The sequence below is a fragment of the Bos indicus genome, chromosome X (assembly GCF_029378745.1).
Source record: "Bos indicus isolate NIAB-ARS_2022 breed Sahiwal x Tharparkar chromosome X, NIAB-ARS_B.indTharparkar_mat_pri_1.0, whole genome shotgun sequence".
Lineage (NCBI taxonomy): Eukaryota > Metazoa > Chordata > Mammalia > Artiodactyla > Bovidae > Bos > Bos indicus.
The window spans coordinates 139,756,746-139,780,737 of record NC_091789.1 but is presented as its reverse complement, the minus strand read 5'-3'; the positions used below and the strand labels follow the sequence as shown (position 1 = coordinate 139,780,737).

The 23,992-nt window shown below is 40.9% G+C and overlaps 1 protein-coding gene and 1 non-coding gene across 9 annotated transcripts in view; one reads left to right on the top strand and one right to left on the bottom strand.

The window, feature by feature from the left end:
- Positions 1–23,992, top strand: part of OFD1 (OFD1 centriole and centriolar satellite protein) — a 79,921-nt gene that overhangs the window by 11,387 nt on the left and 44,542 nt on the right. For 6 of the 8 annotated variants that reach the window (XR_011565113.1, XM_070783529.1, XM_070783528.1 and 3 more), the window contains 10 exons: positions 1,837–1,905; positions 1,994–2,024; positions 9,405–9,512; positions 11,036–11,172; positions 11,489–11,662; positions 17,678–17,784; positions 19,578–19,697; positions 21,363–21,436; positions 22,670–22,761; positions 23,770–23,959. Coding sequence is in view for 7 of the 8 variants with exons in the window: in XM_070783529.1 (XP_070639630.1) it covers positions 1,837–1,905; positions 1,994–2,024; positions 9,405–9,512; positions 11,036–11,172; positions 11,489–11,662; positions 17,678–17,784; positions 19,578–19,697; positions 21,363–21,436; positions 22,670–22,761; positions 23,770–23,959 (1,102 nt within the window). In the remaining variant the exon portion in view is untranslated. Of the gene's footprint in view, positions 1–20; positions 91–1,836; positions 1,906–1,993; positions 2,025–2,631; positions 2,688–9,404; positions 9,513–11,035; positions 11,173–11,488; positions 11,663–17,677; positions 17,785–19,577; positions 19,698–21,362; positions 21,437–22,669; positions 22,762–23,769; positions 23,960–23,992 lie in introns of those variants that run through there. The other 2 variants (XM_070783533.1, XM_070783534.1) reach the window with 2 other exon arrangements.
- On the bottom strand, positions 14,992–15,098 carry LOC139181756 (U6 spliceosomal RNA). The gene has a single exon (XR_011565499.1). It is a non-coding gene; the product is annotated as a U6 spliceosomal RNA (small nuclear RNA).

The window sequence follows — 23,992 nt, the reverse complement described above, 5'->3', positions numbered from 1 at the left end:
ACTCCACACTCCCATTGCAGGGGTTCTGGGTTCAATCCTCAGTCAGGGAACTGGATCTCACATACCACAGCTAAGACCCAGCCCAGCCAAGTAAGTAAATAAATACTTAAGTAAACAAATAATAAATAGATACAGTATATTTAAACAACCAAATTTTACCAGCCTTAGAAATTCTTTTTTGATCCTTCCACCTGTGTTTCTCATATTTCACAATTTTGCCACTCAAACGAATAATAGTCAATCACATAGTTATAACACTGATGTAGTTCACACACTTAAAGATTTCTGTACTATAAAATATTTTCTTTAAAGGAAAACCAACAGAAGATTATATCAATGTCCTCAGGGTAGACATAATAATACACATGATAGTAGAAATACATGTTAAAAATATTCACTCAAAGGACATCCCTGGTGGTGGAGTGGCTAAGAATCCGCCTGCCAATGCAGGGGATACAGATTCAATTCCCTGGCCTGGGAAGATCCCACGTGCTGCAGAGCAAATAAGCCCCCAAGCCCTAGAGCTTCTGCTCTGTAATAAGAGAAGCCACTGCAATGAGAAGCCTGCACACTGCAGTGAAGAGTAGCCCCCACTGGCCACAACTAGAGAAAGCCCATGCACAGCAACGAAGACCCAGTGCAACCAGGATAAATAACATAAAAAAATTACGCAAAATGTTTGACCACAGGTGTACCTAAAATAGCTTTAAACATTCATAGTTTCAAAGAGAGTAAAAACTTAGTTTATTTCCATTTTGAAGCAATAGTAATTTTAAAACTTCATTGCCATTGAGAGACCCTGGAATATACTCACATGTTCATGGGTGAACTCAGCTATTTGAGTGTCAGCTGTAAGCCATTAACCATTTCTGTTATTCTGTCAGGCATGTCATTTTTTAAAGATACTAAAAAATTTTTTTGAATTTATTTTAGACTGTGCTGGATTTTCATTGCTGCACGTGCTTTTCTCTAGTTGTGGCAAGTGGGGCTACTTTTTGTTTCAGCATGAGGCTTCTCTTTGCCGGCACTTCTCTTGTGGAGTACGGGCTCTCTGGCCGGTGGGCTTCAGTAGTTGTAGCAGGTGAGCTGTAGAGTTTCCCGCTGCAACTTGAGATGAGGCCCAATTCCCCTGCAGCGAATCGAGAGCAATCCCAAGTACCCCCTTGCAACTCGAAAGGAGGCCTGACTCCCCTGAGGCAACACGAGAGGTTCCCTCAGGTCCCCGTTGCAACTCGAGAGGAACCCCAAGCTTTCCACCACAACTCAAGAAAGACCATTCAATTCCCCACTCTATGCAAGATGACTCTCGATTCCCCTGCAGCAACTCGAGAGCAATTGAAAGTTCCCCCCTCACTCGAAAGGAGGCCTGACTTCCCTGAGGCAACACGAGAGGTTCCCTGAGGTCCCTGTCAAGTGGGGACATCAAAGTTTAGTGTAATTTAAGTGAAGAGCCACAATTTAAATAAAATAATTGTGGTGCACAGGCTTACCTGCTCCGTGGCATGTGTGATCTTCCCGGACCAGGGATCAAACTCATGTCTCCTATATGGGCAAGCAGATTCTTCACCACTGAGTCACCAGGGAAGCCCCAGGTATATCATCTTTGATGTGAATTATTTGGAGGTTAGTTACATGATCAAGAGAAATTTTATCCTTTTGACCTCAAAGTTTAGTGTAATTTATTTAATAGTATGAGAAAGCTTACATTTTACGTTATTAGCATATATTTATAATCTTATTTAGTCTGAACCATGATTTTTAGTCTTATATTCAGAAACATCCTAAATCATCACTTAATCATTGATGTTGAAATATGTGTACTTTTTCTTTTTTAAGGTATTTACTATGCAGAATCTATTGCATCTTTTTAAAATCAGTCCTGAATCCAGTCTCTACAAATCACTGGTAGGATTGTTTAGTTTTTAATAATCTGCTTTGGTTTGTTAATAATAACTGAATAGTTGAATAAAAGTAAACTGTTTTCTTTTAACAGATTTCAGGCTTTGATAAAGAAAACCAAAAAGGTAGGAGACTTCATCTTTGTAGACAATTGGAACATTTTTGTTATGTGTTTTTTTGTATAAAAGTATGAAGCTACTAATTTTTAGGTGGAAGAATAGGGACTTTAAATTGAATCATTTAAGGGAATTTAAATTGAATCATCGGCTTTTCCTTGCTGGCAGTTCATTTTAAAATAGAACCATTCATCTATTTTGATAAATGTGGATCTTTTTCCCCCAATTTTCAACCTTTTAAGATAGCTCTTACTCAAATAAGAGAGCTAGAGATAGCATCAAAAGCCCTACAAACCGGTTGAATGCTAGTTTTTTTTTCAAAGATACCCACTGTATGAAACACCTCCAAAACAAAGAGAACAATGTTTAGGCATCTGTCTCTGTATCCTAGATATCCCCCAAGTACAATATATCGAGTATTGTATTCGTATTTGCTTGAAGAATGAACTGTATGTTGTATGTTATTTTTGTAATCAAGTGTTTATATAGCTCTAATGCTGTCGCTTCAGTCATGTCTCACTCTTCGCTACCCTATGGACTGTAGCCCTCCAGGCTCCTCTGTCCATGGGATTTTCTGGGCAAGAATACTGGAGTGGGTTGCCTTTTCCTTCTCTAGGGAATCTTCCTGACCCAGGGATTGAACCCTCATCTCTTAAGTCTCCTGCATTTCAGGTGAGTTCTTTACCACTAGCGCCACCTGGGAAGCCCGACTACTCTGAGATAATAGAAAAAATATATATTGATCTCTACCCCCAAGTCCCAGCACACAGCTCCCCAAACCCATGTAATTTCCTAAGAACACATGGAGCATCTCTTGTTCTGGTGTTGGTCTTTGACCTCAGTTCTTGACACAGGGCTCCAGAAACCCTTGTAGTTTCTGGGTGTCTCTTGTTTGAATGAGCCAGCACTGGGTATACTCCTGGATAGGGGCTGGTCATCAGAAGGACCAAGCCATGATTAGAAGCTTGGGGTTTTCAGCCCTGCCCCCCCCCCATTCTGTTGAAGGGAAAAGGACTAAAAATGGTGTTAATAATCAGTCATGCATGTGTGAAGAAGTCTTCATAAATCCCCAAAGTACGGGGTTCAGAGATCTTCCAGGTCAGTGCACAGGTGGAGGTGCTGGGGGAGTGGCATGCCTGGAGAGGGCATGGAACTCAGGCTCCTGCTCAGCTCCTGTGTAGTTCTCCTATTCAGCTGTTCATCTGTATCCATTATCATGTCCTTTAATAAACTGCCAAGTCTAAGCGCTTCACTGAGTTCTGTGAGCTGTCGGACACATTCAACAAGCACAAGGAGGAGGATGGCATCTCCTATCAATAGCCATTGCTCAGAAGCACAGGTGACAACCTGAGCTTGGGGCTGGCATCTGAAGGACGTGTTAAGATATCTGTGAGAGGTGGGGGATCAGTGTTATGGTAATGAGGCCCTTCACCGGTGGGCTCAGTTCCTGGCTCCAGGTGGACAGTGTCAGAATTGAGTTAAATTGTAGGACACGCAGCTGGCCTCATAAGAGTATGGCTTGGTGTGGGGAGAAACCCCCACACTCTGGGTGAGCAGGGGTGCCAGGAGTGAAGTGTGGTGCCCTATTCTGTGTAAAAGCCGAGGAGGCTGACAGGGAGTGGAGAGGTGAGAGGTGGATTTTTGCCTACACAGAAGGAGGGAAGCTGAGGTTCTTTCTCCCTTTACGGCTGCTGTGGGTGCCAGGCCATGGGCTAGACTTGATGGACTTGGTAGTATGAACGTAAGCCAGTACCCTGCCTGTATTGCATAGCTGTTACTTAGAGCTTTTCAAAAAATCTGTAACATGATGTAATGGCCCTTTTAATGTTGGTGTGCTCCTGGATTTTGTCTGTTGCCAACATTGCTACCATCCTCATTGGGACATTCATTCATTACCATTCAGCAAACACTTGAGTACCTAGTTTCTGCCAGTCATTCGTCTGTCACTTAACTGCCTGGCCTCCTGGGCGTAATGTTAGCAGAGGATAAGTGAATCACATGACATTCTATTTTTGTTTTATTTTATTGTATTGTTGGGCTTCCCCTGTGGCTCAGCTGGTAAAGAATCCACCTGCAATGTGGGAGATCTGGGTTGGGAAGATCCCCTGGAGAAGGGAACGGCTACCCACTCCCATATTCTGGCCTGGAGAATTCCATGGACTGTATAGTCCATGGGATCGCAAAGAGTCAGACACAGCTGAGCAACTTTCACTTCACTTCACTTCATTGTATTATTGGAGTATAGTTGACTTACAGTATTGCATTGATTTCAGCTGTACAGAAAAGTGATTCAGTTATACATACATATACATTCTTTTTCCTATTCTTTCCCTCATATCCAGTATCATAGGATATTGAACATAGTTCCCTGTGCTGTACAGTAGGATCTTGTTGCTTATCCATGCTGTATATAATATTTGGATCACAAGATACTCTAGACCACCTGCAGAGTAGCTCATCCTTACTGAAGCTGAGGATGATAGGTGATCCGGGGTTGTACAGTCTAAGGCAATGGTGTCTAGTGTAACTCTGTGATGATGGAAGTGTCTGAATCTGTGTTTTCTAATATTGTAGCCACTAGCCACCATGGGGTTACTGAGCACTTCAAATGTAGTTGGTGTGAGGAACTGAGATTATAATTTAAATAGCTACACGATTTTTGGCTACTGGTTGTCATATTGGACAGCACTGCTCCTGCTGCTGCTAAGTCGCTTCAGTCGTGTCTGACTCTCTGCAACCCCATAGACAGCAGCCCACCAGGCTCCCCCATCCCTGGGATTCTCCAGGCAAGAACACTGGAGTGGGTTGCCATTTCCTTCTCCAATGCATGAAAGTGAAAAGTGAAAGTGAAGTCGCTTAGTTGTGTCCGACCCTCAGCGACCCCATGGACTGCAGCCTTCCAGGCTCCTCCATCCATGGGATTTTCCAGGCAAGAGTGCTGGAGTGGGGTGCCATTGCCTTCTCCATTGGACTGCACAGATCTAAGTAAATAGCTGCTGTCTGTAGTGTAACTATTTCAGGAAGGAATTAGGGGCTGTAAGGGGTTTTTAAATAATCCACTTATTTCTAGGTATGTATATTATTAAAAATAGCTTTTTGCTTTTAAACTCGTTCTTTGAACCTTTCTAGTTCAGAAAGACGTCTGGTCAACATCTCATACCAGCTTCACCCAGCCTCCTAGTAAAATCCCTGAAAGTAAGAAAAACTGAATTGCAGACATGTCATGTATCCTAGTGGCATAATTTGGATAAAACTCTTGGCTAACAGTAAAACAGCTACTGTTACAACGAAATGATTTTAAAATTGGTGACTTCCAATTAAGAAATTGTTGTTATTGTTCAGTCATTAAGTTGTGTCCAATGCTTTGAGACCCCATGGACTGCCAACACGCCAGGCTCCCCTGTCTTCTGTCTCCCAAAGTTGGCTCAGATTCATGTCTATTGAATCAGTGATGCCATCCAACCATCTCATCCTCTGTCGCTCTCTTCTCCTTTTGCCTTCAATCTTTCCCAGCATCAGGGTGTTTTCCAGTGAGTCATCTCTTCACATCAGGTGGCCAAAGTACTGGAGCTTCAGCATCAAGAAATTGAGACCATCAAAAAAACCTGTAGGAAGATATTTTGGACCTGACAGTTGTGTATTTCCTGACAGAGATCATTGGTCTTACCTAACTGTTTATACTTTGAGGATGCTGATCTGTTGTATGGTTTTTGTACTTTCCCCTAGATTCCACTACACATCCTTCCAACACCTAATTTTTCCTTTCAGAGATAAATGGTACCCAGAAAATAGCTGGGTGGAAAATTTGGACACTGACTCTTCTTTCTTGAAGTTAAAATCCTTACCTATGATTGACAAAAGAATAGATCAGTGGGACAGAATAGAGAACCCAAAAATAGGTCTATACAAACATAGTCGACTAGTTTTTGACAAATGAAAAAGCAATTTAGTGGAGGAAACTTAGACTTTTCAACAAGTGATGCTGGAGCAATTGGACATGCATATGCATAAAAATGAACTTGGACACAGACCTTACACCTTACACAAAAATTAACTGAAAATGAATCATATATCTAAATGTAAAACACAAAACGATACAGCTTCTAGAAGAAAACATTAGGAGAAAATCTTTGTGACCTGGGTTTTGGTGATGAGATATAAACATCAAAAGCATGATTAAATGAAAGAAAAAAAAATAGACTAGTTAGATTTTGTTAAAATTTTAAAACGCCTTTCTATGAGAGTGAAAAGACTAATTACGGACAGGGGGAGGGTATTGGCAAAAGACATCCAATAAAGGACTTGTGTCAAAAATATACCAAAAACTCTGAAAACTCAACAATAAAGACACAAATCAGTTGAAAAATGAGCAAAGGGTCTGAACAGGTAGCTCTGCAAAGAAGATATGCAGATGGCAAGTAAGCATATCAAAAGATGCTCCATGTTGTTTGTTATTAGACATGGAAGTTAAAACAGAAATGAGATAACACTTCCCATGTATTGGGATGCTAAGATCCAGCTCACTTATGGCACTAAGTGCTGGAAGGATGTGGAGTAACAGATGCTCTCACTCATTGCTGGTGGAAATCCAAAATGGTATAGCCACTTGCGGGGGGGAGTAGTTTGGTGGTAAAACTAAACATAGTCTTACTGGATGATCCACCAGTCATGGTCCTAGGTATTTACCCAAGTGACTTAAACTGTATGTGAGTGTTTATAGCAACTTTATTTACAGTTGCCAGAAATTGGGAACAAACAAGATGTCTTTTGGTGGGTGAATGGATAAACAGGCTGTGGTACATCCCAACAGGGAAATACTATTCAGCTAAGAGGAATGAGCTATTAAGCCATGAAGCTTGATAGCTAGAGAGAAATGAATCACAACTCTGTGTTGTTAATGTAAGAAGCTCCTCTGAAAAGGCTACATGGTCTATGATTCCATATATGTGACATCCTGGGAAAGGCAAAGCTATAGAGGTGGGCAGCACACCTGACCACCTTGTTGCTAGGTGGTTGCTAGGGATGTGGAGGGAAAGGGTAGCAGGTTGAAGAGGGGAAGCATAGGATGTTTTTTAGGATGGTGAAAATGTTCTTAAATTACTTGTAATTTAATTTAATTACTTGTAATGGTAGAATACATGGCGCTAGACATTTGTCAAATCCTGTAGAGCTTTACAAAGAGTGAGCCTTCATGTATGCAAGGGTAAGAGGTCAGGTGACCTCAGGATTAAATGCTGATTGTGACAAAACAATGTAACCATAGTAACCCCACTGAAAGGGGTGGGGGAAAGATATGCCTACCTGTCTAACTCTGGAGAGGGATGAAGATTGCAACTGAAGGCAGAAGAAACTACATAGGCTATGTAGTCAAGGTGAGTTACTTCTCATGGGGGTGCTGGTTGAAAGTTTTGAAACCGTTATATGTGTGGGCTGGAGTTGAACAATACAGTAAGGGAATAATAGATGGTGGGAGCCAGGTGGGAACTTAGAGATAAACAGGAGGAGGCTAAGATTCATATGGTACTGGTGGCATTGGAGACATCTGTATGAACTTATGTTTAGCTTAACATAGATACAGATGAGACATAGAGATATTTATAAATAAGTATGTATACATAGTTTTAGAGAAGGAAATGGCAACCTACTCCAGTATTCTTGCCTGGAGAATCCCAGGGACGGCGGAGCCTGGTGGGCTGTGGTCTATGGGGTCGCACAGAGTCGGACACGACTGAAGCGACTTAGCATTAGAATACATAGTTTTGGAGAAGGAAATGGCACCCCACTCCAGTATTCTTGCCTGGAAAATCCCATGTACAGAGGAGCCTGGTAGGCTGCAGTCCATGGGGTCGCAAAGAGTCGGCCACGACGGAGCGACTTCACTTGCACTTGCACTTGTAGAACAGAAATAGCCTCACAGACATAGAGAGCAGACTTGTGATTGCCAAGGTGGGGGAGGGTGGGGTTAGCAGAGGTAAGCTTTACATAGGGAATGGATAAACAACAAGGTCCTACTGTAGAGCACAGAGAACCATATTCAGTATCCTATGATAAACCACAGTGGAAAAGAATATTCTTTAAAAAGTACATATATGTAAAACTGAATCACTTTGCTGTACAGAGGAAAGTAACATTGTCAATCAGCCACAGTTAAAAAGATCTAGTATATTGTAATATCTTCAGTAGTAAAGGAAAAAAGGCCCTTGGCTGATGCAGAAATCCAGTCATCTGTTCTAAGAAAGTGAAAACTTATAAACGTATACTAACTTAAAAACTTATACTCATGACTTAAAAAAAAAACAACCCAAAACAAGTTTCAGGGAATTCCTTGGTGGTCCATCGGTTAGGACTCCATCCTTCCATTGCGGGGGACCTACGTTCGATTTCTGGTTAGGAACCTAAGATCCTACAAGCCACATGGCACAGCCAAAAAGAAAAAAAAAGTTTCAAACTATTCAGAAAGGTATAAAGTAAAAGAAAAATAGAAACTTCTGTTCATATTCTTTAATTTCACTTTCTGCTGATAACTAGAATGAAGAGTGTCTTGTGTATCCTACCAGCATTTAGTTTAGGGGGGTCAAAGTCTATATGTAATTAAACCACATATGTTCATAAATGGGATTATATTATACTATTGTGCAATTTGCTTCCTTTGTCCAGCAATATATTTTTATCAGTGTACTTAGACTAATTATGTTTAAAAAATGTATTTAATTATCCCCACGTTGATGAAGATTTTATTATTTGGCGTTTGCCATTAGAAGCATGTGGTGTGCAGTGCTACACCCTTTTGAGAAAGTGTAGTTCTATAAATTCGGAGAGGTAGAATGACTGGGTTAAAGGGCACTTGGATTATGAATATCCATAAACACTGACCAATTTCCCTCCCAAGTGTAAGAGCATGCCTGCTTCCCTGCTCCCTTGCCAACACTTAGAGTGCTGAAGATTAAAACTTTGATAATATGTGTATTGAGAAAATATAGTATTTCTTTTGTAGTATTAATTTGCATTTATTTTTATTTTGTTCATGTTTATTTAACACTGAAAATTTTTTCTGTAAACTTTGTCCGTGTCTTGCCCTATTTTTCTGTTTTCTTGCTGATGTTAAAAGCTCTTTATGCTATGAAAATTAGTCCTGTCTCCATATTATGGCAAATACTTGTTTTTGGTGTATCATTTGTCTTTTGACTTTGTTATTTCATGCCTTATATAAGTTCTTAATTTTCATGTTTGATGTCATACTTGGAAAGGCCTTTCCTCAGAAATTATTCTTAAAAGATACATGATGTGAAAAAGATAATGTTATAAAACCAAGATTGCATAAACAGTGTTTGAGCAATAGTTGAATGAAAGAAAGGTGTGAAACAAAACTGTATACATTGTATCTTTCAGGTTTTCTTATACAGTTTCTGAAAGAATTGGCAAAATATCATCAGAATAAAGAAAGTTGCAATATGGAAACTCAGACAAGTTCAACATTTCCTGTCAAAGACTCTCTTGGTAATTGTGATCCTCTTCCATAATTACACTTCTTCCATTTTCTTTTTTCAGTGAAGGTGACGGCCTGATGTACTGTATTATGTATTTGTTGCTTCACTGAGAGGGATGCAGGCTGCTGGTGGCATGTTTTCTGGAATTGTTGCTCATTTTTTCTCAGAAGGACCAGGAACTGCTCTCCAGGGCTGCTCCTTCCTTCTTGACCACCAGGGCTATGCTTTCCACCTCTCACGGGGATCCATAGGCTCACTTCCTTTCTTGTTTGTTGGGTTGAAGCTCTCTTGACTGGGAGGTTCTTCCCTGTGTCTCATGTGACTTTATGTTATAGCCACTAAAGTGGGAAGATCTCAGACTACTTGCATTGCAGGGAACTAGAGAAGTCAGTGGGCCATCCTTTCATTTTACAGTTGACAAAGCTAAGGTCACTTGAGGAAGAACAATTAGGCAACGTCCTGTCTGGGTTAGAACTGATACCAGAGTTCAGGTTTTCTGGTCCATGACCTGGACCCTTTTCTGCTGTACAGGCTTCTGTAGAATACAGAAAAGTAGATGGAAAACCATGGCTGACATTTTGCCAATCAGAGACATCACTGCCAATATTTTACTCCCTGATGACTCAAGCGGTCAAGAATTCTCCTGCAGTACAGAAGACCTGGGTTCAATCCCTGGGTTGGGAAGATCCCCTGGAGAAGGGAATGGCAACCCACTCCAGCATTCTTGTCTGGAGAAGCCCCATGGACAGAGGAGCCTGGCACGCCCCAGTCCATGAGTCAGATACAAATGAGCACACATATTTTAGTCTGCTTCTGCCAGCCGTTTTTTCCTCTGCCTGCTTTTTGATGATATTGGTGTCACACATGGTTAAGACTGTATGAGAGGGCCAGGTTTGCAGTGTGCTTCATGGTTGGTTTCAAATCCACAGTTGGTTTGAGGGCTGGGAGTCTCCTGGAAAGACTGCTGGAATGTGAGACAATCATAGACCTGGCCTTAGCCCCACTGATGCCATTATGTAGCTGTTTAGCCCTCTGGAAGTCCCTTCAACTGGATGGGCATCAGTTTCCTCCTCTGTGAAGTGGAGGAAGTGAAACACGTGATCTTTGATTCCTCGTAGGGTCAGTGTTTTGAAAGTGTGAGTCAGCTCTAACCAAAGTGCAGTCAAAGAGCCCTCTCCTGTGGCACGTAGACACTAGAAAGGGATGCCACTGTTATTTGACTTAAAGTATACTTTTTGTTTTCTTTTCCCCTGATATTTTATATTGGATTCTCAAACTTTCAGAACAGTTGAAAGCTTTATGGCGAACACTTACACACCTCGAGTCTGCCATGAAATTTGTTATACTTGCTTAATCACTTACCTGTCTGTCCATTAAGCTCTCTCACTTTTTGGATACATTTGTATTAATAAGTAAATGGCAGACATCCTTAACACTTTCTCCTAAGTATACGCTGTGCTTGAACAGAGCTCTGGCCATTTGCTCACCTGCCCGTGTCTCTCTGACCTCATTTTCTATATTATTTTTTGGTAGCGGAGAAGCTTCAGCTTATTGACAATGAGTTTGCAGGTGCTTGCCCTCAGCAGCCAAAGTTAGAATCCTTAGAAATCAAGTTAAACGAATATAAGAGGGAAGTAGAACAGCAGCTACGGGCAGAAATGAGTCAGAAGGTAAGATTTATCTTGTTATCATTAAGAGTGATGTTTTTGCTTGTCTTTTAATGTCTTCACCTTCAGTATGTGGGGAAATCACTATAATCTTTACTAATGAATGTTGTGCGTACTGTTTCTCTTGCCAGATGATGTCAGTTCTTTATGACTTTTGAATACACCCTGTAAGTGTAGTGAATGAGATGAAACATGAAGATGAATTAAACTAAATATATTTAGATAGCGTTAATGTTAAAGCTAACAGTGAAGAGAGAATTTGTTACTGTTTCTTTACTATAGTTATTGGTATTTACAATTTTTTGTCATCAATTGGCAGTTGAAATACTTTAAAGATACTGAAATCATGAAAATTAAAATGGAAGAAAAAAGGAAGTATGAGAAGGAGCTTGTTGAGTTCCAGAATGAATTTGAGAGAACTTGTCAAGCAAAATCTGAAGCCCTGATGTCTCAGGAAAAGATAACCCTAGAGAGAATTCAAAAGCACCAGGAGGTAATATTCTAAAATCATTTACTGGGGTGGGGGGGGCATTTCTGGGCTATCTCTTGAGTAGGGCCTGGGGTCAAGAGCACAAGGGAAAGCACAGGACTTGGAAAGGATGTGCAGGCATCCTTTGTCCAAGACGGCTGGAGGGAATGGACTGCAAATGGGCTGGTCCACGCTGGGAGTGGGAGAAACTTGCACCAAAGAAGCAGCAGCTTTGAGGTTTGGTTAACAGCAGGGAGGAGAGGATCAGAAGTGTGAAGTAGCTGCCGTCACTAAAGGAAACGAAGCCCTGGAAAGCAGACAGGGTTGCTGAGCTGTGTCAAGGGCTCAGCCGAGGCGGGCAGCCTGGACCAGCAGTAGACCAAGTCCAGGGTTTCCAGGTGATGGCCCCAGTGCAGCTCTCAGGAGGGTGTGTAGTGTCGGCAAGGTTGGAGGGATGGAGTTGCTCAGGGAGATGAGCTTGAGAGAGCTGAAACTCCTTGGCTTCAGAAAGGCAGCCCATTTCATGGAAGACACTGGTGTTGGGCAGGGTAGGGAAGGGAGCTCAAGATGGCAGGTGGCCGCTAATATAAAGCAACAGGGACCGTGACATGGCAGCCTGAAAGACACTGAGAAGCAGGTCTTGGGATTCTGACGGGTGGAAGAAGAAGATGGGTCAAGAGGACAGAGTTGCAGGTAGGGGTTTGAGGTCAAGAATGCAAACAAAATGCAACGTGCTGCCATGGGAACAGAGGTGGAGGCATACAGGGCTGCCACGTGGGCGTGTGATCCTGTCCACCAGCATGGTGGCTGGATGGGAGGTAGAGGGGTTGCCCAGTGGCAGGAGTGGGTGTGGGGAGAGATTGGATCCATTGGTAGGTTCCTTTGTTAAGGTTGTATCTTAGACCAGACTGGATCTGGGGCCCTGCTTCCTGTGGACAGCCAGGGCTTCTGTCAGGAAGTTGTGTTGAAAGTAAGAGACTTCCTCCCAGTGTCCACCCTTGCTTGGAGCTTCTCAAAAAGACCCAGTTATTGAATGGTAATTGCACCCCCTCTACAAGTTTGGTATAAACAGTTCTGAGAATTGGGCTCACTTAGAATGGGAAAAACTAGAGATCTCTTCAAGAAAATTGGAGATACCAAGGGAACATTTCATGGAGAGATGGGCACAATAAAGACAGAAACAGCAAGGACCTAACAGAAGCAGAAGAGGTGGCAAACACAGAAGAACTGTACAAAAAAGGTCTTAATGACCCGAATACCCACGATAGTGTGATCACTCACCTAGAGCCAGACATCCTGGAGTGTGAAGTCAAGTGGGACTTACGAAGCATTACTACAAACAAACCTAGTGGAAGTCATGGAATTCCAGCTGAGCTATTTCAAATCTTAAAAGATGATGCTGTTAAAATACTGTGCTCAATATGCCAGCAAATCTGGAAAACTTGGCAATGGCCGCAGGGCTGGAAGAGGTCAGTTTTCATTCCAGTCACAAAGAAAGGCAACGCCAAAGAATGTTTAAGCTACTGTACACTTGTGCTTTTTTCACGTGCTAACAAGGTGATGCTCAGAATCCTTCAAGCCAGGCTTCAGCGGAACGTGAACTGAGAACTTTCAGATGGACAAGTTGGATTGAGAAAAGGCAGAGCAACCAGAGATCAAATTGCCAACATCCGTTGGATCATAGAAAAAGCAAGGGAATTCCATAAAAACATCTATTTCTGCTTCACTGACTATGCCAAAGCCTTTGACTGTGTGGATCACAACAAACTGTGGAAGATTCTTCAAGAGATGGGAGGGAATACCAGACCACCTTACCTGCCTCCTGAGAAGTGTGTATGCAGATCAAGAAGCAACAGTTAGAACTGGACATGGAACAATGGACTGGTTGCAAATTGGGAAAGGAGTACAACAAGGCTATACATTGTCACTCTGATTATTTAGCTTCTGTGCAAAGTACATCATGCGAAATGTTGGACTAGATGAATCACAAACTGGAATCAAGATGGCTGGGAGAAATACCAATAACCTCAGATATGCAGATGACACCACCCTTATGTCAGAGAGTGAAGAGGAACTAAAGAGCCTCTTGATGAAAGTGACAGAGGGGAGTGAAAAAGCTGACTTAAAACTTAACATTCTGAAAACGAAGATCATGGCATCTGGTCTCATCACTTCATGGCAAATGATGGGGGAAAAGTGAAAGCAGTGACAGAAACTATTTTCTTGGGCTCCAAAATCACTGGACGGTGACTGCAGCCACGAAATTAAAAGACGCTTGCTCCTTGAAAGAAAAGTTATGACAAACCTAGACAGTGTATTAAAAAGCAGAAACATCACTTTGTTGACAAAAGTCCCTTTAGTCAAAGGTATGTTTTTCCAGTAGTCGTGTATGGATGTGAGAATTGGACCATAAAGAAGACTGAGTGCTGAAGTATTGATGCTTTGGAACTGTGTTGTTAGAGAAGTCTCTTGAGAGTCCCTTGGACAGCAAGGAGATCAAACCAGTCATTCGTAAAGGAAATCAACCCTGAATGTTCATTGGAAGGACTGATGCTGAAGCTGAAGCTCCAGTACTTTGGCCACCTGATGTGAAGAGCTGACTCATTGGAAAAGACCCTGATGCTGGGAAAGATTGAGGGCAGAAGGAAAGGGGTGAAACAGAGGATGAGATGGCTTGATGTCATCACTGATTCAATGGACATGAGTTTGAGCAAGCTCTGGGAGATAGTAAAGGACAGTGAAGCCTGGTGTGCTGCAGTCCATGGGATTCACAAAGATTCGGACACGATGTAGTGACTTAACAACAAGCTGTAAAATAAATGTTGGAGGCACAGGTGTTTGTGAGGCTTGGATTGTGTTTATACTAACAATATCATCTATTTTTCCTAACTTTAAACAATTTTTATTATAGAAAGGTTTTCACACAGTTGGATGTTTCTTTACTCTGTACACAATTATTCTTACTCTCCATAGAAAAGCTGCTGCTTAACTTCTCATCGAGTGATGGCAAACACTAAAATCCTGATTTTAACAGCATTGTAGTAAAAATGCCTCAGTGGTTTAAGTTGAAAGCAGTATATTGGTACATGGCTCTTGTGCTCATTTACTAAGAACGTACAAATGTCTTTATTCAAAAATACAAAATAAATTATGTGTAGGCATGGACAGTGGCAGCAATAAACCATTCTGTTGTCAGCTGAAACCAGTAACTGATGGTTTTAGTTATTTTCTTAAACAACAGCCAGCCTTTTCTTCAGTCATCTTCAACTTACCTCACCTGGAGTTACTGGTGAGGAACACTGCCTTGAGCTACTTCTCACAGTTCATTAATAATGGCAAAGCACTATTCTAGGAAGAATATGGACCACTGCACGAATTTGCCTGTCATCTTTGTGCAGGGACCATGCTAATCTTCTCTGTGTCATTCTACTTTTAGTATATGTGCTGCCAAAGCGAGCACTAACAGTGTCATCTTGAAGACAGGTGACAAAGTCAGAAAGACAAATATACCATTCAGTTCATTTCAGACACTCAGTCGTGTCCGACTCTTTATGACCCCATGGGCTGCAGCACGCCAGGCCTCCCTGTTCATCACCAGCTCCTGGAGTTTACTCAAACTCACGTCCATCGAGTTGGTGATGCCATCCAACCATCTCATCCTCTGTCATCCCCTTCTCCTGCCTTCAGTCTTGCCCAGAATCAGGGTCTTTTCTGGTGTGTCAGTTCTTTGCATCAGGTGCCCAAAGTACTGGAGCTTCAGCTTCAGCATCAGTCCTTCCAATGAATATTCAGGACTGATCTTTAGGATGGACTGGTTGGATCTCCTTGCTGTCCAAGGGACTCTCAAAAGTCTTCTTCAACACCACAGTCCAAACGCATCAATTCTTCGGTGCTCAGCTTTCTTTATAGTCCAGCTCTAACATCCATACATGACTACTGGAGAAACTATAGTTTTTGACTAGATGGACCTTTGTTGGCAAAGTAATATATCTCTGCTTCTTAATACGCTGTCTAGCTTGGTCATAACTTTTCTTCCAAGGAGCAAGCATCTTTTAATTTCACGGCTGCAATCACCATCTGCAGTGATTTTGGAGCCCCCCAAAAATAAAGTCTGTCACTCTTTCCATAGTTTTCCCATCTATTTCCCATGAAGTGATGGGACCAGATGCCATGATCTTAGTTTTCTGAATGTTGAGCTTTAAGCCAACTTTTTCACTTTCCTCTTTCACTTTCATCAAGAGGCTCTTTAGTTCCTTTTCACTTTCTGCCATAAGGGTGGTGTCATCTGCATATCTGAGGTTATTGATATTTCTCCCAGCAGTCTTGATTCCAGCTTGTGCTTCATCTAGCCCAGCGTTTCTCATGATGTACTCTGCATATAAGTTAAATAAACAGCCTTGATGTACTCCTTTTCCTATTTGGAACCAGTCTGTTGTTCCATGTCCAGTTCTAACTGTTGCTTCCTGACCTGTATACACATATCTCAAGAGGCAGGTCAAGTGGTCTGGTATTCCCATCTCTTTCAGACTTTTCCACAGTTTGTTGTGATCCACACAAAGGCTTTGGTGTAATCAATAAGCAGAAGTAGCTGTTTTTTTGGAACTCTCTTGCTTTTTTGATGATCCAGACGGATGTTGGCAATTTGACCTCTGGTTCCTGTGCCTTTTCTAAAACCAGCTTGAAATCTGGAAGTTCATGGTTCACATATTGTTGAAGCCTGGCTTGGAGAATTTTGAGCATTACTTTACTAATGTGTGAGATGAGTGCAACTGTGCAGTAGTTTGAGCATTCTTCGGCATTGCCTTTCTTTGGGATTGGAATGAAAACTGATCTTTTCCAGTCCTGTGGCCACTGCTGAGTTGTCCAAATTCAGAAAAACAAATATACCATATGATATCACTTAAGTGAGGAATCTTAAATATGAGACAAATGGACATATCTGTGAAACACTCAAAGACACAGAGAACAGACTTGTTGTTGCCATGGGGGAAGGATGTGGAGGAGGGATGGATTGGGAGTTTGGGATTAGCAGATGCTAACTTTTATATATAGGATGGATAAACAACAAGGTCCTACAGCATGGGACAGGGAACCATATTCAGTATCCTGTAATAAACCATAATGGATAAGAATATAAAAAAGATGTATTTGTATAACTGAGTTACTGCTGTACAGCAGAAAATAACATAGCATTGTCAATCAACTGCACTTCAATAACATTAAATAAAAAAAGACGACTGACTAGATCAACCAGTTCACAGACTCGAACCCTGGTTTATTCAACTGATCTCTGAAGGCTCTTGAGAAGGTTGCCGTTTGTGAAGAGTATCATGCCTTTATTCTACCACCTGGAATGCCCCTCCCCTTCTTGGCCTGATAAAACCATCCAGTCCTTCAAAATCCAGCTGGAATGCCAGGTCCTTGTGATGCCTCTCCTGACCCCCCACTGATGGACTCCTCTAGGCATTGCTCGTCCCGTGGAGTCTTGATGTACTTTGTGAAATCATCACGCTGTGGTGTAACTCTTGGTTTGTCTCTCTCTCCTTGAATAAACTGAGTTTTTTTTAAGGTGGGGACTGACCTGTATCTGTCCATCTTTGTGTACCCAGCACCCAGTGTGGCCTTGAACACATGATAGGTGTTCAGGGAACACATACATGAAGTGTGGCCATTCATTCGGGCCATCATCTTTTAAGTTTATTTTATTGCTGAATGAACATTTTGTTTCATTTTTCTCTTGCTGTGGAACTTAACGAAGTTTTTTTAAGTGTCTGAGAGATGTTAATGATGTAACAAAGTAATTATACACAAGGGATGCTGGAAATACAGGGTAATGTAACTTAACAGTCCTTGAGGGAGGAGGGGAATAAATTTTTGTGAGGATAAAAAGGCAAAACATATACCTTGAATTGGAACCTCTTGAAAATTGTTCTTTAATGTCCATCCTTTGTTTTCTAGAATTTAGGAAGCAATGTATTAGTTCAAATCTCCTTTGTCTTCTTTAGCTTGCTTGGTAAAAATTAATGCTTTCTTCTACAGAATGAAACAAAAGAAATCTATGCTCAAAGGCAGCTTCTACTAAAAGACATAGATTTGCTGAGAGGCAGAGAAGCTGAGTTGAAACAAAGAATTGAAGCCTTTGAATTGTAAGTAATACGTGTCCATTTTGGACTTTCAGAATGAACGAGATGAAAAAGAACTACTCAATATGTCTACATATTCTAATACTACAGAATAGAATTCTTGTTTGTAAAGGTGATATCACCTAGCTTCAAAGGCACACTTCAGGAGAAATGAGGATGAGTATTTTTTTGAAATATTAGACACTGGGATGAAAGCGGAAGGAAATGCCATCATCAGGCTACAGTGGGACCAGACAAATAATTTGGAGAAGCAAATAATGCTTTAAGAGATCATACGTTTCCCATTTCTGTCAACCATTCAGGTCTCACGGTTTCATGTGCATGTAGTAACTGAATTCCAGACAGCCAGACCTGCCAGATTGACCTGCTCTGCTGGCAAAAAAGGGGAACACGGTGGCTCTGAGTTGACCTGTATTGGGAGAAATTGTTGCTTGTAGTGTGTGTGTTGCTTTTTTCTAAACGTTCACCAGTCTTTGGTTCTTCACATCTTACCTAGGATACATAGCAAGCTCAGCATTGTATAGTTTATGGAATAAGCCTTCTTTCCCATTTATCTGCCATTAATTGGCACTCACAGACACTCCAGGAATCTTCTTTCCTTAAAAGATTTGTCTTCGTTTTCATGAATGTTGTTTTCTCATTTAAGTAGGCTAGGTTCATTTGATTTCTTCTCTCTACCAACCTTAGTGGTTTTGGCAGTACTGAAGAGGTAAATGGACCATAAGCGAGAAAAGGAAACCAATTTGGGCATTGATAGCTAATGATTATGTAATCACTTATTTACCTCCATTTTCCCTCCTCCTCCTTTCTAAGCATACTGAAAATGAACATGTTAAGTCATCAGTCGTGTCCGACTCTTTGTGACCCCATGGACTGTAGCCCACCAGGCTTCTCTGTCCATGGAATTCTCCAGGCAAGGATACTGGAGTGAGTTTCTATTTCCTTCTCCAAGGGATCTTCCCAACCAGGGATCGAATCCAGGTCTCCTGCATCACAGGCAGATTGTTTACCATCTGAGCCATCAGGGAAGCAATATCATATAAACTAAATACTGCTCCATTGCTTTACAGACTAACCAGCAGAGGGCGCTAACAGAGGCGTTTTATCCTTTGCCTGGAATAGTCTCTGTTGACTGGCGCTTCTGTTTTTAGCTTGATCTGAATCCCTGTGAACCCAGTTCCCCGGCTCTGGAATTGATTTTGTGCTTGACTTGAGGTTTCACTATTAAGACCATTCCTTTCTTTAGTGTTGGGACGTTCTGATTGATCCATCTATCTTTTGCTCTCTTTTCAGTATTTTCTCTTCAGTATTGATTTAGTTCACTGATGTTGAACTAGTAGATTATGAAAGGCCAGAACACATTTTATGTCTTTAATAGCTCTGGGCTAGTCAGTTAGAAACAGTATTATAAAAGAAACAAGCACTTGAGTATACTAACTGAAGTTTGTGTGTAGCTTTGTAACTTAAAACATTAATCTTTTACCCCTGAATTGATTATGGCCGCTTACCACTTGTGACCATTTTTTTTTAAGTGTGAACCATCTCCTGTGAGACACCACTTTGGTTTTGGCATTTTCTCACTCACCCCAGCCAGAAAACTATTGAGTTCTGTCTATAGTTCAGATCCATCATCACTAGATCAGCTCCTAAAATAGTGGGACACTTCTGGCCCTTTGTTTTTACTCCCTAGCCGTGACAGTCACAGAACAGTTTGAGTCTGTGGGGCTAAAAACACATGTCTTTTCCCCAATATTAATATTTTTCAATTTTGCCTTATCTGTTTTTGCTAATTTCAGGGCCCAGAGACTGCAAGAAGAAAAAAATAAAAGCATGACTGATGGACTGCGGAGGCGGGAGTTGACTATAAAGAATATCGAGGAGACCTATGACCAAAAGCTCAAGAACGAACTTCTAAAGTAATTGTTTGGCATCTTAAAAAAAAAGTATCGTATTTGAATTAAGTTGATGGAAACACAGCAACACTAATAAAGTAGATAAGACTAGTATTTTATGGCAAAATCCAGTGTTTAAAAAGAATATACATGTTCATTGACAGTCAAGCTTTTCCTGTGAATACTCGAGTTAGGATGGTTTTAAAAAGATACAGTACAGGAAATAGCATCCTCTGCTTGTTCTTGTCACTTCTGGAGTATTTACTGAGGGCCTGTGATTTGCTTGAGTTTCTTAGGGCACCTTGTACCTTGCTGAGAAGCTATCAAATGGGGATTATAGTCACTTTTTATGTTTTCCTCTACCCCACTTATACTGCCATTCAGATGGAATAGCTAATGATCTGTAAATTATTCTGCTAATTCGTTATAGTATTTGTTGATCTGTATTCCTTCAAGATTCTGAAAAGCAAGAATCAAAAGGAACAAACTAGAATTAACTGTATGAAGCAAAAAACGATAGAGGGAAAGGAAGGTGTGTACAGCTCTGGTACCATGGCTTCCCTCTAGTCTGCATTTTGCTGTGTTCTAGTGGATAGTATCTTAGTGCAGAGGCATTAAGTGCATATGTGGTAAGTTTTCTCTCCAGTGTTCAGTGTAATGTCTGGCACAAAGTAAGTGTTCACTTAATGTTTATTGATGTAATGAATTCATAGTGAAGTGATGACTCAACACAGCAACTCTCGATGTTTCTTCATCATTGGCCTCTCTCTACTGCTTTGTCCATAATTTGTCATTGATAGTCCATGATATAGTACCTTCAAAGGTTTTTGGAGGTTATTCTTTAAAATAATTCTAATAAAAAATATAGCAGTTTTCTGTGGATCAGTTTTGATGTGGTAGATTTTTGTCCACATATTTTATGGATTTATCTACATATTTTAGAGATGAGCTCTATAAGGAATCTATAGTTGTTAAAGTTTTAGGAATAAGTGAATAAAAGTGTGTATGTTAGCTTGATAATAGCTATGGAGTGGACTGTCAGGTATCTTTGTCTGTCCGTGGGTGTCCTTATATGACTTTGGCAGGTGTTGAGGTTCTGAGGATATTCACCACAGGAGTACTTCTTTCTTTTCTCTAATCTTTGAACCAGAAAGGCAGCTGCTAACAGCTGGTGGGGATGGTAAAATTCCATGAAAATGTGACTCTGGTATCACCAGTCCAAATATATTTGCTGTTGACAGTGGCTCTTGGTACTACTGTTCAGTTCCTTAGGGTGAAAGGTCTTATCCTGCTTGAGGGTGGGAAGGCGGGACAGGTGGACTGGAAGTGACTGACTTGTTATCCTTTGGGATTTAGAGTCTGCTGTACACAGTATAAAGTAAGTACATTTACTTTTTTTGTGTCACTGGATGCCAGCTGGGAAACAGTGCCCTCTATAGCCTCAGTAACATGACCCTTCATTTTGTGCTTGAGTTTTGGGACCCAGTTTATAGAACTGCAGCAAGACTTTAGTGGACTTTTTAAAGCCAGAATTTGGACCCCTGGCCTTAGCACTGAGTGCTCCAGAAGTTCATGTGTTGTCCTGCTTAGTACCCTTCAGTGCCCTGATGCCATAAGATAAGCTCATTGTTGATAGCAGTCTGTCTAGGGAAGTGACCAAAACTCATTTTCCATCCTTCTGATTCTCAGGTATCAACTTGAACTGAAGGAGGACTATATCACTAGAACCAACAGACTGATCGAAGATGAAAGGAAAAATAAAGGTGATTTGGGGAGCAGGGCAGGAAGCTGTATTTTTCAGTTTCAACACAGGTTATCAGCTTCTTAAGTTGGGTCTGTTCTTTAATCCAAAAAATATATACCTTCCACTTCATCGTTACTATTAACTGACATAGTTTTTGTCCTTTTAATTTTACAGAGTGAAAAAAATAATCACTGTCTTTCAATGTTTTTGTAAACCTTCTTGTTTAACTTTTTGTATATTCACAAAGATCAGTGATTTATTGGTAGAATTTTATTCAACTATATTTCAGTATATCTTGATGAATAAATCTGTGATGTCAAGAATGTGGCATCAACTTACTGCTGTGGGTTAATACTACTCTAAACCATGAGAGGTGTTATGACCTGATTTCTTATTTTTCTTAACTTCTAACACGTATTTATGCTTCATGATATTTTATTTTCACATATACCCTCCTAAACTCTTGTATATATTACCCCGAGACGAGGAGAGTTAGGTAATTGATCTTTCAGATATTTGACATTGCAGTGTATCTCTAGGAACTATCCTGTGACAAGAGTTTTGGGTGGCTATTTCAAATGGATTGCAAGGAGTCAGCCAGGGCTGGGCACTTGGTCCTTATCAGCAGGCCACCAGGTGTGCGTGGCTGCTCCTTGGCGCCTGTCGTGCTCAGACTAATATTAATACTTCTGTAGGAATTGGTATTGCCATGTAGTTAGCATGTGACTTTTTGATGATACATCTATATAGCCTTATGTTAGATGAAGTGATAATGACAAAATAATAACTATAAAATCTTACCAGAGCAGTCTTTGTCTTTAAGGAAATTCAGAGCTGTTGGCATGAGGGCCCCACATTCCACACGGGTGGTGTAACTCTGGTGACTTGTGTGTAGCAGGAAGTTCACCACATATATGACCGTTACAACTGACTTCACATTACCTAATGAGTAACAGGACTTACTTGCCTGCTAATTTTTTTTTGACCCAATATCTGCTGTTTTATATCTTTTTTGGGGGAGGGGAATGCCACAGGGCTTATAAGATCTTAATTTCCTGATCAGTGATCGAACCTGCACTCTGGGCAGTGAAAGCATGGAATATTAACAACTGGGCCACCAGGGAATCCCCTCTGCTATTTTAGATGATGAAATAATGGTCATTAGGTCTGACATACTGGCTATAAATGATTAAATGACTTGTATTCACTGAGAAACCTTTATGATATTTAGTTGCTTGGCTTTGTCTTTCAGAGAAAGCTTTACATTTGCAAGAGGAACTTGCAGCTCTTAATTGTAAGAAGGAAGAACTTGATCGTTCTGTAAACCGTGTGAAAGAACTCGAGGTAATTGTTAATCATATTGATTTTTTGAAATAGATGTTAGACAACACAGGAAATTTTAACTTCAGTCACACATAATTTATCTCAAGTGATCCTCTTTGTATGTTTAGACTGTTTATTATATGATTCAGAGGGTGATGGCTGAATTTAATTCAGTAGTTGTTCATTTCAGTCTTTGTCTCCTAGAGAAGCATAGAAAGAGCATGTCCTTTGGAGCCCAGAGTCGTCCTTGAATCCCTCACTGTGTGCCTGTGGGCAAGATTTGTGACCTCAGATCCCTTATCTGTAAGCTCTGGAATATTGCCCACATCCCATGGTTTGTTGAGGGATTTCAGCTGGTTTCTTTGCCTTTCCATAGCAGGTGGCTGGCATGTACTAGTATCTACTCAGCTTCTTTCCCCTTCCCCTCACCACCAGGTAAAAGCTCCTATCACTACATCGGGATCTCACAGATTAAAGCAAAATGAGAGGCATTTTTCACATGATACTGTTACTTTTTTTCTGTTCGTTTCTGTGCTTGCTATCCAAAGCCCAGAACTGGACCTTCAGATACTTAAAATATATTCTGTATATAAGATTTGTTTTTGCAACTGTGATGAATTACTTGAGAACTTTATAGGCTCCTGTCTTCAAATGAGATATATCAGACTGAGGGAAGGAGAGCACCTCCCAGCACCTTAGTAGTATCTATCTCACCTTTTCATATTAAAAAACAGACACATTATTAAATCTGTGATGGCTTTTGGGTCCTTAGTTGCATATGGAAAGTTGGGTGAGAATCTGAAGGACTTGCTATGTAGGACAGGGTTCTGCATAAATTGAGTTGTATGAACTTGCCCCAGCTCCAAGACCAAAGTTGTTGTAGTTAGAGTCGTCTTGTTACAGAGCAGCAGACCAGCGAGCTGACCATAATTAAATTATGCCACAAAGCTGAGAGCAGACTGTCGGCATTTACCTACTCAGTCCTGTAAAGTCTCTGTTCAAATACGAGTTTTCCTTTTCCAATTCCAGCTTGAATTGGAGTCTGTCAGAGCTCAATGTTTGGCGTTAACAAAGCAAAACCACATGCTAAGCGAGAAGGTTAAAGAGATGAGTGACTATTCTCTACTGAAAGAAGGAAAACTGGAGCTTCAGGCACAAAATAAACTACTTAAACAACAAGTGGAAGACATGAAAAGTGAAAACATGCATCTCCTAAACCGTAAGTCTTTTTTAAAAAATGATTTGTAATTCA